At 53.2% G+C, this 16,241-nt stretch overlaps 1 protein-coding gene across 1 annotated transcript; it reads right to left on the reverse strand.

Annotated features, from left to right (window-relative positions):
• Positions 1-3,925: 3,925 nt before the first annotated feature.
• On the reverse strand, positions 3,926-15,387 carry LOC119945843 (ADP-ribosylation factor 6-like). Its single transcript, XM_038767043.1, is given in 3 exon segments — positions 3,926-5,450; positions 5,453-5,768; positions 15,289-15,387. Coding segments are annotated over 2 exon segments (528 nt in total). The 5' UTR covers positions 5,729-5,768; positions 15,289-15,387; the 3' UTR covers positions 3,926-5,198.
• Positions 15,388-16,241: the final 854 nt, after the last annotated feature.

The raw sequence follows: 16,241 nt of genomic DNA on the forward strand, positions 1-16,241 counted from the left end.
AGTCCCAACTTCTCTGGGCCTCAGTTCCCTCATCCGTAAAATGGGGATTAAGACAGAGCCCCCCGTGGGACAACCTGATCACCTTGTAATAATAATAATAATAATAATGGTATTTATTAAGCGTTTACTATGTGCCAAGCACTGTTCTAAGCGCTGGGGAGGTTACAAGGTGACCAGGTTGTCCCACGGGGGGCTCACAGTCTTCATCCCCATTTTACAGATGAGGTAACTGAGGTACAGAGAAGTTAAGTGACTTGCCCAAAGTCACCCAGCTGACAATTGGCGGAGCCGGGAATTTGAACCCACGACCTCTGACTCCAAAGCCCGGGCTCTTTCCACTGAGCCACGCTGCTTCTCTTGTAGCCTCCCCTGCGCTTAGAACAGTGCTTTGCACATAGTAAGTGCTTAATAAATGCCATCATTATTATTATTATCAATCAGCGGCCTTTATTGCATGCTAGGTGTAGAGCACTATACTAAGTGCTTAGTATGCACTTAATTCCATAATTATAAGGCGGGATTCAACGGGAAAAGCTAAAGGGGAACAAAAATGGGGAGGGAAGGACACACTGGAAGATAGAGAAGCAGCGTGGCTCAGTGGAAAGAGCCCGGGCTTTGGAGTCAGAGGTCATGGATTCAAATCCCGGCTCCGCCAACTGTCAGCTGTGTGACTTTGGGCGAGTCACTTAACTTCTCTGGGCCTCAGTTCTCTCATCTGTAAAATGGGGATGAAGACTGTGAGCCCCCGGTGGGACAACCTGATCTCCTGGTAACCTCCCCAGCGCTTAGAACAGTGCTTTGCACATAGTAAGTGCTTAATAAATGCCATCATTATTATCAATCAGTGGCCTTTATTGCATGCTACGTGTAGAGCACTATACTAAGTGCTTAGTATGCACTTAATTCCATAATTATAAGGTGGGATTCAACGGGAAAAGCTAAAGGGAGACAAAAATGGGGAGGGAAGGACACACTGGAAGATAGAGAAGCAGCGTGGCTCAGTGGAAAGAGCCCGGGCTTTGGAGTCAGAGGTCATGGGTTCAAATCCCGGCTCCGCCAACTGTCAGCTGTGTGACTCTGGGCGAGTCACTTCACTTCTCTGGGCCTCAGTTCCCTCATCTGTAAAATGGGGATGAAGACTGTGAGCCCCCCGTGGGACAACCTGATCTCCTGGTAACCTCCCCAGCGCTTAGAACAGTGCTTTGCACATAGTAAGTGCTTAATAAATGCCATCATTATTATCAATCAGTGGCCTTTACTGCATGCTACGTGTAGAGCACTATACTAAGTGCTTAGTATGCACTTAATTCCATAATTATAAGGCGGGATTCAACGGGAAAAGCTAAAGGGAGACAAAAATGGGGAGGGAAGGACACACTGGAAGATAGAGAAGCAGCGTGGCTCAGTGGAAAGAGCCCGGGCTTTGGAGTCAGAGGTCATGGGTTCAAATCCCGGCTCCACCAACTGTCAGCTGTGTGACTTTGGGCGAGTCACTTAACTTCTCTGGGCCTCAGTTCTCTCATCTGTAAAATGGGAATGAAGACTGTGAGCCCCCGGTGGGACAACCTGATCTCCTGGTAACCTCCCCAGCACTTAGAACGGTGCTTAAGTAAGCGCTTAATAAATGCCATCGTTACTACTATTATTATTATCAATCAGTGGCCTTTATTGCACGCTATGTGTACAGCGCTATACGAGGTGCTTAGTATGCACTTAATTCCATAATTATAAGGTGGGATTCAACGGGAAAAGCTAAAGGGGGACAAAAATGGGGAGGGAAGGACACGCTGGAAGGTAGAGGGATGCCCCCCCTCCAAACCCTGAAAGTGAGGGGATTTGGAGAGGTGGGTTTTCAATCAATCAATCAATCAATCGTATTTATTGAGCGCTTACTGTGTGCAGAGCACTGTACTAAGCGCTTGGGAAGTACAAGTTGGCAACAAGTTTTCAGCCCTCCACTGTTTCCCCACCCCTCCCTGAGCCCAACAGCTGTGGGGAGGTGAAGGGGGGAAGATGGGGGAGGCGACAGCTGACCAGCGGACTGGGCCGGAGCCCCTCAGCCTTCCCCGGAGGGAGGCATTCATTCATTCAATCGTATTTATTGAGCGCTTACTGCGTGCAGAGCGCTGTACTAAGCGCTTGGGAGGCAGGCCTCCCTGAGGGGGCCAGGAAGAGGCTCCCAAGAGATGGAGGGCATGTTGAGGCGGGGGGCAGGGAAGAAGGGGAGGTGTCCCTTCAGTAGTTTTCCGTTTTCCCAGCTCTCATATCATCTCCCTCTTCACCATCATCATCAATCGTATTTACTGAGCGCTTACTATGTGCAGAGCACTGTACTAAGCGCTTGGGAAGTACAAATTGGCAACATATAGAGACAGTCCCTACCCAACGGTGGGCTCACAGTCTAAAAGGGGGAGACAAAACCAAACATACTAACAAAATAAAATCAATAGAATAGATATGTACAAGTAAAATAAATAGAGTAATAAATATGTACAAACATATATACATATATACAGGAATAAATCAGTCCGTAATATGAATAAATCAATTACGGACTGATTTGGACATTAGTGCCGTAGGGTGGTCTGAAGACTGTCTTACAGTCCCCTAGACTGTAAACGCATTGTGGGCAGGGAACGCAACATTGCATATTGTTTATTGTTATACTGTACTCTCCCAAGCCTGTAGCACAGTGCTTTGCATGCAGTAAGTGCTCAATAAATACGGTTGAATGAATGAAGACTAACGGTAGAAAAGGGCTCAGAAGCCTACTTCAGAATTTTGTTATCTGAGGAGAAAGCCGTTCTCAAACCTCCGACGATGGCCAAAGATTGTTTCACTCGAGAGTTTTTAAGGGGGAATTCTTAAATACTCCCCCTGCTTACTAGAGGACAGACATCCCTTTATCAAAATGTGAAAAGCAGTTCATCATCATCATCAATCGTATTTACTGAGCGCTTACTATCAATCAATCAATCAATCGTATTTATTGAGCGCTTACTATGTGCAGAGCACTGTACTAAGCGCTTGGGAAGTACAAACTGGCAACGTATAGAGACCCCACCCAGACCCCTCGGCTCCCTTCCCCCTTCGCCGAGCGCCGCGGGAAGTGGCTGCCGCCACCTGCTCCACCACAGCAGCAGGAAGCCGGGGGACGGACGAGGGCGGGAAGCAGCTGCGGCGGGGTGGTCCCCTCCCCTAACCACCACCATCATCATCGTCATCAATTAGAGAAGCAGCGCGGCTCAGTGGAAAGAGCCTGGGCTTCGGAGTCAGAGGTCATGGGTTCGAATCCCAGCTCCACCACTCGTCAGCTGTGTGACTTCGGGCAAGTCACTTCTCTGGGCCTCAGTTGCCTCATCTGTAAAATGGGGATTAACACTGTGAGCCCCACGGGGGACAACCTGATCACCTTGTAAATTCCCCAGCGCTGAGAACAGTGCTCTGCACATAGTAAGGGCTTAATAAATGCCATTATTATTATCAATCGTATTTATTGAGCGCTTACTGTGTGCAGGGCACTGTACTAAGCGCTTGGGAAGTACAAGTAACCCTCTCTGAGGGGAGTGCAGACCCCCGGGGGAGGCTGGGCCGCCCTCTTCCACCACCCCCGCCTCTCAGAGGGACCCAACCGGGACGGTTCGGCTGGGAACTCACCGCCATTCCCACGGGAAGGGAAGGAGGGCTTCGGGGAGGCGGGTCGACACGGCCCCCGCCGCCACCGCTCTCCCCAAGCACCCATCCTGCTTTTCCAGAGGAAGGGAAGAACGAGGGCCAAGGGGTGACCCCCTAATCTGGGAGGCTAGGCCCCCTTCCCCCACCTCCCTTCCCGGACCCCTCCCGGCTCGGGAGGCCGACCGGGGTGGGGGACGCGACGGTCACGAGGCCCAGTTCCGGAGAGACGGAGGCAGAGGCTTGATCGGGAGAGGTTTTTAAAAAGCATTTCATTTGCGTAAAGATTGGAAAGGAGAATAAACCCAAAATAACAATACTTTTTTTTTTTTTTTTTTTTTGGAAGAGAAACAAAATTCCATGAGTTAGAAATCATACGGCCCTCCCCCGTCAAGTCACCCGGGGGGACGGGGGGGGCGGGGGAGAGGACCCCAGCCCTGCAGGAAAGGGGCGAGCTGGGGTACGATGGGGGCCGGCTACAGTACATTGCATAATCAGATGCCCACCCAGCCCCGGCACACCAGCCCCCCAGTACCTTGTCTTCCCAGAAAAAATGGCTCTTTAAAAGGCACCAGGTGTGGGGCAGAGGACCAGGGGACACCCCCACCCCCCCAATTCCCAGGACTCGGGGCGCCTGAGGCTAGGGGAGGGGGAAGGAGGAGACGGCACAGGGCTCCGTGACTCATTCTTTCTGAGAAGCCTCAGAAGGAGGAGGAGGAGGCCACTACAGCCCCTGCCTCCAGCAGCCACAACACCCCCCTCCCTCCGGCCCCGCCTTCCGGGCCTCCAGTGCCCTGGAAAGGGGAAGAGGAGGGGGGAGAAGGAGCAGCTGCATTGGAAAGGGGGCCCTGAGAAATCGGGGATGCCCCCAGAGCCCCACCCCGAAGGGGTCTGGGAATTTCATCAGCCACAGCCTCCTCCCCGCGACCCCCCGCAAAGTCGCTTCTTGAGCGGAGGGGCCCAGACCCATTTATTGCTACCGAGAGGGCACGGGACAATGTGAGGGCCTGGCCCACAGTGGGTGGGGGGAGTGGGCCCCGAAAAGAGACCCCCGGGTCGCTAAACGACAAGCTCGGAAAGGCTCCCGCGCCCCCAGGGTGCTCCTAAAAAGTGGAAAGGCCGCCTGCCCCCAAACTGTGCCAGAGGCAGACGGGGAAGGGAGCCGGTGACCTAAAAATTAAGGGCGTCGGGTGGATTCCCCCTCCACCAGCGTGGAGATCCCCCCCCAAAAAGCCCCTCCTCCGCCTCCTTGCTTCAGCCCACATGGCAGAAACCTCGCCGGGACATGACCAATTTCAAGAGTTTCTTGGGCAGAGGAGGCGAGGGCCGGCGCGTGGAGGCCAGAGTCCCTCCGGGGAGGAGACGGACGGGGCCAGAGGTCCTTTCCGAGGGCGGGGAGCGGAGGGGTCAGATCTGGGGGGAAGGGAGGATCGAGGGGAAGGGACAAAAATCGTATCGGGCGGGGAGCGAGCCGGACAGGGACGGAGGCGGGGAGGGACCCCCCTCCTCCGGCGCCCGGGGGGCCCTTAGGACTTGTAGTTGGACGTGAGCCACATGAGCCCCTCACAGAGCCCCTCGCCGGTGGTGGCACACGACGGCTGGACGTACCAGTTCCGATCCCGGACCCGGGTGAGGCCCAGCTTCTCCTGGACCTCGTGGGGCTTCATGGCGTCCGGCAGGTCCTGTTTGTTGGCGAAGACCAGGACGATGGCGTCCCGCATCTCCCGGTCGTTGATGATGCGGTGCAGCTCCTGGCGGGCCTCGTCCACGCGGGTCCGCGGTCGGCGCAGTCCACCACGAACACCAGGCCCTGCGTGCCCGTGTAGTAGTGCCGCCACAGCGGGCGGATCTTGTCCTGGCCCCCCACGTCCCACACGTTGAACTTGACGTTCTTGTAGGTGACCGTCTCCACGTTGAAGCCCACGGTGGGGATGGTGGTGACCGACTGGCCCAGCTTCAGCTTGTACAGGATGGTGGTCTTGCCGGCCGCGTCCAGGCCCAGCATCAGGATGCGCATCTCCTTGTTGCCGAAGATCTTGGACAGCATCTTCCCCATGGCGGCCGGCGGGGTGGGCAGGCCCCAGCCATGCACGGGGCTGGTGGGAGGGGAGGCCGGTCAGGGCTCGGGCGCGTCCGTCTCCCCTCCCCCTGGGGCACCCCTGTGTCCCAACTCATCCACCCTACGGGGGCAGGTCCCCATCAGGCCCGCAACTCCCAACCGCCCCCGAAATCGGAGCCGCGTTCTCCTACAGGTCCCCCCGCTCCCAGGACACCCCCTAAAACGGGGCCAGTTCCCCCTCCCAGAACACCCCCTAAATCGGGGTCACCTCACCCTACCTCGGTGGGTCCAAACCGGAGCTTCACCTCCCCAGGTCACCCCCTAAATCGGGACCTCTTCGCCCTACAAGGGTGGGTCCAAATCTGGGCCACTTCCCCCCTCTCGGGACGCCCCCTAAATTGGGGTCTCTTCACCCTACGTTGGCAGGGCCTAATCAGAGCCTTCCGTCCCCACGTCACCCCCTAAATCGGGACTTCTTCACCCTAAAGGGGTGGGTCCAAATCTGGGCCGCTTCCCCCCCGTCTCGGGACGCCCCCTAAATCGGGGTCACTTCACCCTACATTGGCAGGGCCTAATCAATCAACCAATTGTATCAATCAATCGTAGTCACTTCACCCTACGCTGGCAGAGCCTTCCCTCCCAAGGTCACCCCCTAAATCGGAACCACTTCACCCTACGGAGCCGTGTCCAAATCTGGGCCACTTCCCCCCTCTTGGGACACCCCCTAAATTGGGGTCGCTTCACCCTATGTTGGCAGGGCCTAATCACAGCCTTCCGTCCCCACGTCACCCCTTAAATCGGGACCTCTTCACCCTAAAGGGGTGGGTTCAAATCTGAGCCACGTAGCCCCTCTCGGGACGCCCCCTAAATCGGGGTCGCTTCACCCTACGTTGGCAGAGCCTTCCCTCCCCAGGTCACCCCCTAAATCGGAACCGCTTCACCCTACGGAGCCGTGTCCAAATCTGGGCCACTTCCCCCCTCTCGGGGCACCCCCTAAATCGGGGTCGCTTCACCCTATGTTGGCAGGGGCCTAATCAGAACCTTCCACCCCCAGGTCACCCCCTAAATCGGGGCCTCTTCACCCTACAGGGGTGAGTCCAAATCTGGGCCACGTCCCCCATCTCGGGATGCCCCCTAAATCGGGGTCGCTTCACCCTACGTTGGCAGAGCCTTCCCTCCCCAGGTCACCCCCTAAATCGGAACCACTTCACCCTACAGAGGCGTGGCCAAATCTGGGCCACTTCCCCCCTCTCGGGGCACCCCCTAAATCGGGGTTGCTTCACCCTACGTTGGCAGGGCCTAATCAGAGCCTTCCGTCCCCACATCACCCCCCTAAATCGGCACCTCTTCACCCTACAGGGGTGAGTCCAAATCTGGGCCACGTCCCCCATCTCAGGACGCCCCCCAAATCGGGGTCGCTTCACCCTACGTTGGCAGAGCCTTCCCTCCCCAGGTCACCCCCTAAATCGGAACCGCTTCACCCAACAGAGGCGTGGCCAAATCTGGGCCACTTCCCTCCTCTCGGGAGGCCCCCTAAATTGGGGCCACTTCATCCTACAGGAGCAGGTCCCAATCGGAGCCACCTCCCCCCAGGAAATCCACACCACCCTACGGGAGCAGAATCTGGGTCACTTCCCCCTACAAGACGCCCCCTCAATGGGAGCCACTTGACCCAACGGGGCGGGGGGGACACACATCCAAATCAGAGCCACCTTGCTCTGCGGTCCCCCACTTCTGGCGGCCCCCGAAGCAGCGTGGCCCAGTGGGAAAGAGCCCGGCCTCTGCAGTCAGAAGTCATGGGTTCAAATCCCGACTCCGCCACTTGTCAGCCGTGTGACTTGGGGCGAGTCACTTCTCTGTGCCTCAGTTCCCTCATCTGGAAAATGGGGATGAAGACTGTGACCCCCCCCCCCCCCCCACCGTGGGGGCTCTATTTATTTTACTTGCACATATCTAATCTATTTATTTTATTTTGTTAATATGTTTTGTTTTGTTCTTTGTCTCCCCCTTCTAGACTGTGAGCCCATTGTTGGGTAGGGACCGTCTCTATATGTTGCCAACTTGGACTTCCCAAGCGCTTAGTACAGTGCTCTGCACACAGTAAGCGCTCAATAAATACGATTGACTGGTTGATTGGGCCAACCTGATCACCTTGTAACCTCCCCAGCGCTTAGAACAGTGCTTTGCACTTAGTAAATGCCACGATTATTATTATATTTCTGGACCCATCAACACGTCTATCCTCCCCTACCAGCCGGAGGCCCGTAGCTCTTTCGGGGAGGGGGACACACTCACACCCTCATTCATTCATTCATTCATTCAATCGTATTTACTGAGCGCTTACTGTGTGCAGAGCACTGTACTAAGCGCTTGGGACGTCCAAATTGGCAACATATAGAGACGGTCCCTACCCAACAGCGGGCTCACAGTCTAGAAGGGGGAGACGGACAACAAAACAAAACACGTAGACCCTCCCATTTAAACCCCAGGCCGCCCCTTCCCAAGCCACACAGGCCCCTTAGGAATGGACTGAACACCCCTCGGGCCAGAGAGGGACCCTTCCCCTTTGTCACCAAAGCCCCTCCTTGCCCCCTGCCTCCCCCCTACCCATCATCGGAGAAGCAGCGTGGCTCAGTGGAAAGAGCCCGGGCTTGGGAGTCCGAGGTCATGGGTTCTAATCCCGGCTCCGCCACTTATCGGCTGTGTGACTTTGGGCAACTCACTTCACTTCTCTGCGTCGGGGGTCATGGGTTCTAATCCCGGCTCCGCCACTTATGACACGCAAATTCGTGAAGCGCTCCATGTTTTTCTACTTATTTTATTTTGTTAATATGTTCTGTTTTCCGTCTCCCCCTTCTAGACTGTTCTCTCTGTGCCTCAGTTCCCTCATCTGGAAAATGGGGATGAAGACTATGATCCCCCCCCCCGTCCCCCGTGGGGGCTCTATTTATTTATTTTACTTGTACATATCTATTCTCTTTATTTTATTTTGTTAATATGTTTTGTTTTGTTCTCTGTCACCCCCTTCTAGACTGTGAGCCCGCTGTTGGGTAGGGACCGTCTCTCTATGTTGCCAACTTGTACTTCCCAAGCGCTTAGTCCAGTGCTCTGCACACAGTAAGCGCTCAGTAAATTCGTTCATTCATCCAACCGTTACAGTGCACTGCACACAGTAAGCGTTCAATAAATACGATTGAATGAATGATCGGCTGGGTGACTTTGGGCAAGTCACTTCACTTCTCTGTGCCTCAACTGTAAAATGGGGATGAAGACCGTGAGCCCCCCGTGGGACAACCTGATCACCTTGTATCCCCCCCCAGCGCTTAGAACAGGGCTTGGCACATAGTAAGCGCTTAACAAATACCATCATTATGATGATTATTATTATTTAGGGGCCGCCCACCGACCCGATTATTATTATTTAGGGGCTGCCCACAGACCCGAGAGCCCAGAATTGAGGTCGAGGGCCCATTCGGTGACGGTTGGTGAGGGGGTGGGGAGGAGGACTAGTCTAGTTTTCTAGCCTGTGAGCCCACTGTTGGGTAGGGATCGTCTCTATATGTTGCCAACTTGGACTTCCCAAGCGCTCAGTCCAGTGCTCTGCACACAGTAAGCGCTCAATAAATACGATTGAATGAATGAATGAATCGGTCTGGGGTGACTTTGGGCAAGTCACTTCACTTCTCTGTGCCTCAACTGTAAAATGGGGATGAAGGACCTTGAGCCCCCCGTGGGCCAACCTGATCACCTTGTATCCCCCCAGCGCTTAGAACGGTGCTTGGCACATAGTAAGCCGCTTAATACCCGTCATTATGATGATTATTATTATTTAGGGGCCGCCCAGTGACCCGAGAGCCCAGACTTGAGGTCGCCGGCCCCCTCTTTCCTCTCCCCCTCCTTCCCCTCTCCATCCCCCCCACCTTACCTCCTTCCCTTCCCCACGGCACCTGTATATATGTTAGTATGTATTTATTACTCTATTTATTTTACTTGTACATATCTATTCTATTTACTTTATTTTGTTAATATGTTTTTTGTTCTCTGTCTCCCCCTTCTAGACTGTGAGCCCACTGTTGGGTAAGGACCGTCTCTATATGTTGCCAACTTGGACTTCCCAAGCGCTTAGTCCAGTGCTCTGCACCCCGTAAGCGCTCAATAAATACGATTGATTGATTGATTCGGAGACGGTTGGCGAGGAGGTGGGGAGGAGGACTAGTCTAGTCTTCTAGCCTGTGAGCCCGCTGTTGGGTAGGGACCGTCTCTCTATGTTGCCAACTTGGACTTCCCAAGCGCTTAGTCCAGTGCTCTGCACACAGTAAGCGCTCAATAAATACGACTGAATGAATAAATGAATGAAGGAGGAGGAGGAAAAGGGGTGGGGGCACCCCGGTTCAGAAACCGGGAGAACAGGTGGGGCCGGGGAGGGGGCAGGGAAGGGGAAGTTCTCCAAGAAGCCCGAGGGACTTGAGGAAGGGACCGCAGGCCTACAAAGCCAATTTAGGACGCTTTTTAAAAATAAATACTAAGGGAGGGGGAAAAAAAAAACAACCAGAAAACGCAGGGCCGGGGCCTCGCTTCCCTTTCCCTTCCCCCACCGCAGAAAGTGCGCTTCCGGAAAGCCGCCTCATTCCTTCATTCAATCGTATTTATTGAGCGCTTACTGTGCCTCATTCCTTCATTCAATCGTATTTATTGAGCGCTTACTGTGTGCGGAGCACTGGACTAAGCGCTTGGGAAGTCCAAGTTGGCAACACATAGAGACGGTCCCGACCCAACAGCGGGCTCGCAGTCTAGAAGGGGGAGACGGAGAACAAAACGGGAGCCTCGGCCAGCTTGGAACAACTTTTGGCACATAGTGAGCACCTAATAATAATAATAATAGCATTTATTATGCGCTTACTATGTGCCAAGCACTGTTCTAAGCGCTGGGGGGATACAAGGTGATCAAGTGGTCCCCCGGTCTTCATCCCCGTTTTCCAGATGAGGGAACTGGGGCCCAGAGTAGTGAAGTTTATTTTCTTTTGTTAATATGTTTTGTCGTCTGTCTCCCCCTTCTAGACTGTGAGCCCACTGTTGGGTAGGGCCCGTCTCGTTATGTGGCCGACTTGGACTTCCCAAGCGCTTAGTACAGTGCTCTGCACACAGTAAGTGCTCAACAAACTCATTCATTCAATCGCTACAGTGCACTGCACACAATAAGCACTCAATAAAATCATTCATTCAATCATTACAGTGCACTGCACACAGTTAATAACAATAATAATGATGGTATTTGTTAAGCGCTTACTATGTGCAAAGCACTGTTCTAAGCGCTGGGGGGGATACAAGGTGATCAGGTTGTCCCACGGGGGGGCTCACAGTCTTCATCCCCATTTTACAGTTGAGGGAAGTAAGGCACAGAGAAGTGAAGTGACTTGCCCAAAGTCACACAGCTCACAATTGGCGGAGCCGGGACTTGAACCCACGACTTCTGACTCCAAAGCCCGGGCTCTTTCCACCGAGCCGCGCTGCTTCTCAATCAATTCATTCATTCAATCGTATTTATTGAGCGCTTACTGTGTGCAGAGCACTGGACTAAGCGCCTGGGAAGGAAAAGTTGGCAACACAGAGAGACAGTCCCTACCCAACAGCGGGCTCACAGTCTAGAAGGGGGAGACAGAGAACAAAACAAAACATATTAACAAGATAAAAGAAATAGAATAGTACATAGGTACAAGTAAAATAGAGTAATAAATCTGTACAACCATATATACAGGTGCTGTGGGGAGGGGAAGGAGGGGGAGAGGAAGGAGAGGGGTTGAATTCATTCATTCAATCAATCGTATTTATTGAGCGCTTACTGTGTGCAGAGCACTGGACTAAGCGCTTGGGAGGTACAAATTGGCAACAGATAGAGACGGTCCCTACCCCAACAGCGGGCTCACAGTCTAGAAGGGGGAGACAGACAAGGAAACAAAACACATTAACAAAATAAAATAAATAGAATAAATATGTTCAAGTAAAATAGAGTAATAAACTCTGTACGAACATAAATACATATATACAGGTGCTGTGGGGAGGGGAAGGAGGTAAGGCGGGGGGAGGGGGAGGAGGGGGTTCAGTCTGGCGTTGAATGAATGAGTGAATGACTGAATGAATTCTAGCCTGTGAGCCCGCTGTTGGGTAGGGCCTGTCTCTATACGTTGCCAACTTGGACCTTCCCAAGCGCTTTAGTACAGAGCTCGGCACCCAGTAAGGGCTCATATAATACGATTGATTGAATGAATGACCATGAAACAAGCCCGCTGTTGGGTAGGGACCGTCTCTATCTATACGTTGCAACTTGTACTTCCCAAGCGCTTAGTACAGTGCTCGGCACCGCAGGAAGCGCCTCAATAAATACGATTGAATGAATGAATGAATAAATAAATGAACGAGCCCGGTTTGTCGGTTGGGGCCCCGTCTCTATACCTTGCCGACCTAGTACTCTCCCAAGCGCTTAGATACAGTGCTCGGCAAACAGTAAGCGCACAATAAAGACGACTGAATGAATAAACTGATGAATGAATGAATGAACGAGCCCGTTGTTGGGTAGGGACCCTCTCTATATGTTGCCAACTTGGACTTCCCCAAGCGCTATAGTCCAGTGCTCTGCACACAGTAAGTGCTCAAACACGATTAAATGAATGAACTGAACTGAACGAACGAGCCGCTGTTGGGTAACTAATAATAGTAATAATATAAATAATAATAATACTAGTAATAATAATATAATAATAATAATAGTAATAATGATGGTATTTGTTAAGCGCTTACTAGGGACCGTCTATGTTGCCGACTCTGTACTTCCCAAGCGCTTAAGTCCATGCTCTGCACACAGTAAGCGCTCAATATAAATACAATTGAATGAATGAAGGAGCCCGTTGTTGGGTAGGGAACGTCTCTATACGTTGCCGACTTGGACTTCCCAAGCGCTTAGTCCAGTGCTCGGCAAACAGTAAGCGCTCCAATAAAATACGATTGAATGAATGAATGAATGAAGCGAGGCCCACGTGTTGGGTAGGGACCGTCTCTATACGTTGCCAACTTGGACTTCCCAAGCGCTTAGTCCAGTGCTCTGCACGCAGTAAGCGCTCAATAAATACGATTGAATGAATGAGTAAATGAATGAACGAGCCCGCTGTTGGGTAGGGACCGTCTCTATATGTTGCCAACTTGGACTTCCCAAGCGCTTAGTCCAGTGCTCTGCACACAGTGAGCGCTCAATAAATACGAATGAATGAATGAATAAATGAATGAACGAGCCCGCTGTTAGGGTAGGGGCCCGTCCTCTAGTATGTTGCCAACTTGGACTTCCCAAGCGCTTAGTCCAGTGCTCTGCACGCAGTAAGCGCTCAATAAATACGATTGAATGAATGAATGAATGAGTAAATGAATGAACGAGCACGCTGTTGGGTAGGGACCGTCTCTAGATGTGGCCGACTTGGACTTCCCAAGCGCTTAGTACAGTGCTCGGCACACATTGAGCGCTCAATAAATACGATTGAATGAATGAATGAGTAAATAAATGAATGAACGAGCCCGCCGTTGGGTAGGGACCGTCTCTCTATGTTGCCGACTTGGACTTCCCAAGCGCTTAGTACAGTGCTCTGCACGCAGAAAGCGCTCAATAAATACGACTGAATGAATGAACGAGCCCGCTGTTGGGTGGGGACTGTCTCTCTATGTTGCCGACTTGGACTTCCCAAGCGCTTAGTACAGTGCTCGGCACGCAGTAAGCGCTCAATAAATACGATTGAATGAATGAATGAATGAATAAATGAATGAACGAGCCTGCTGTCGGGTAGGGACTGTCTCTATACGTTGCCAACTTGGACTTCCCAAGCGCTTAATACAGTGCTCTCTGCACACATTGCGCGCTCAATACGACTGTGTTTGTACATATTTTTTTACTCTATTTATTTACTTAATTCATTTGTACATATCTATTCTATTTTATTTTGTTAGTATGTTTGGTTTTGTTCTCTGTCTCCCCCTTTTAGACTGTGAGCCCACTGTTGGGTAGGGACTGTCTCATATGTTGCCAACTTGGACTTCCCAAGCGCTTAATACAGTGTTCGGCATGCAATAAGCGCTCAATAAATACGATTAAATGAATGAATGAACGAACGAGCCCGCTGTTGGGTAATAGTAATAATAATAATGGTATTTGTTAAGCGCTTACTAGGGACCGTCTCTCTATGTTGCCGACTTGTACTTCCCAAGCGCTTAGTCCGGTGCTCTGCACACAGTAAGCGCTCAATAAATACGGTTGAATGAATGAATAAATGAATGAAGGAGCCCGTTGTTGGGTAGGGACCGTCTCTATATGTTGCCAACTTGGACTTCCCAAGCGCTTAGTACAGTGCTCTGCACTTAGTAAGCGCTCAATAAAAACGACTGAATGAATGAATGAATAAATAAATGAATGAACGAGCCCGTTGTTAGGTAGGGCCCGTCTCTAGATGTTGCCAACTTGGACTTCCCAAGCGCTTAGTCCAGTGCTCTGCACGCCGTAAGCGCTCAATAAATGATTGAATGAATGAATGAATGAGTAAATGAATGAACGAGCCCGCTGTTGGGCAGGGACCGTCTCTATATGTTGCCAACTTGGACTTCCCAAGCGCTAGTACAGTGCTCTGCACACAGTAAGCGCTCAATAAAAACGACTGAATGAATGAATGAATAAATAAATGAATGAACGAGCCCGTTGTTAGGTAGGGCCCGTCTCTAGATGTTGCCAACTTGGACTTCCCAAGCGCTTAGTCCAGCGCTCTGCACGCAGTAAGCGCTCAATAAATACGATTGAATGAATGAATGAATAAATAAATGAATGAACGAGCCCGCCGTTGGGTAGGGACCGTCTCTCTATGTTGCCGACTTGGACTTTCCCAAGCGCTTAGTCCAGTGCTCGGCAACGCAGTAAGCGCTCAATAAATACGATTGAATGAATGAATGAATGAATAAATGAATGAAAGAGCCTGCTGTCGGGTAGGGACTGTCTCTATACGTTGCCAACTTGGACTTCCCAAGCGCTTAAATACAGTTGCTCTCTGCACACATTGCGCGCTCAGTACGACTGTTTGTACATTTTCTTTTACTCTATTATTTATTTGCTACACTAGCTATTCCTATTTTATTTTGTTAGTATGTTTGGTTTTGTTCTCTGTTCTCCCCCCCCCCCCTTTTAGGCTGTGAGCCCGCTGTTGGTAGGGACCGTCTCTAGATGTTGCCAATCTGTACTTCCCAAGCGCTCAGTACAGTGCTCTGCACATAGTAAGCGCTTAATAAAGACGATTGATGATGATGACGACTGAATGAATAAGTAAATGAATGAACGAGCCCGCTGTTGGGTAGGGACCGTCTCTATACGTTGCCAACTTGGACTTCCCAAGCGCTTAGTACAGTGCTCGGCACGTAGTAAGCGCTCAATACATACGACTGACTGACTGAAGCGACTTTCCCCAAGCCTACGAGCTACCACGGTTATTATTCCGTCACGTTTCCCCTTCCCGAATCCGGTGCCCGGTTCTCCTTACCGGCGGCGGTCCTGGGCCGGGCTGGGTCGCGCGCGCGCACTCAGGGGGACGGGCGCGCTCCCGCTCCGCGCGGCCGCGCCGTCATATCCCCCCCCGCTCCGCCGAACCGGAACCGGAACCGGCACCGGGCCGAGCCTCGCGCGCCGCTCCGACCGCACGGCCCGACTGCCGAAGGGCGAGGGCGGGGCGGGACACAGACGGCTGCGCTCCGCACACTGCGCACGCGCCGACACCGGATGGGCGGGGGGAGGGCGAGAAAGACCGCTCCCGCTCCTCACACTGCGCACGCGCCGACACCGGATGGGCGGAGGGGCGGGAGAAAGACCGCGCCCCTCCTCTCACTGCGCACGCGCCGAGTCGGGGGCGCGGAGCGGGAGACGGCTGCGCTCCTTTTACTGCGCACGCGCCGACTGGGGGGCGCAGGGCTGGGACGGCTGCGCTCCGCACACTGCGCACGCGCCGACACCGGAAGGGCGGAGGGGCGGGAGAAAGACCGCTCCCCTCCTCTCACTGCGCACGCGCCGAGACGGGGGCGCGGAGCGGAGACTGCTGCGCTCCTTTTACTGCGCACGCGCCGACTGGGGGGCGCAGGGCGGGAGACGGCTGCGCTCCTCACACACTGGCGCACGCGCCGGCACCGGATGGGCGGAGGGGGGGAGAAAGACCACCGCTCCTCCCACTGCGCACGCGCCGACACCGGATGGGCGGGGGGCGAGGGGGAGAAAAGACCGCTCAGCTATATCTCACTGCGCACGCGCCGACTCGGGCGAGGGGCGGGAGACGGCTGCGTTTCTCCCACTGCGCACGCGCCGACACCGGATGGGCGGGTGGGGGAGAAAGACCGCTCCGCTCCTCCCACTGCGCACGCGCCGAAGCCGGAAGGTGGGGGGGAGACCACTCCGATTCTCCGACTGCGCAGGCGCCGACTCGGGTATCAGGGCGGGGCTGGAGAA

The sequence above is a fragment of the Tachyglossus aculeatus genome, chromosome 26 (genome assembly GCF_015852505.1).
Source record: "Tachyglossus aculeatus isolate mTacAcu1 chromosome 26, mTacAcu1.pri, whole genome shotgun sequence".
NCBI lineage: Eukaryota > Metazoa > Chordata > Mammalia > Monotremata > Tachyglossidae > Tachyglossus > Tachyglossus aculeatus.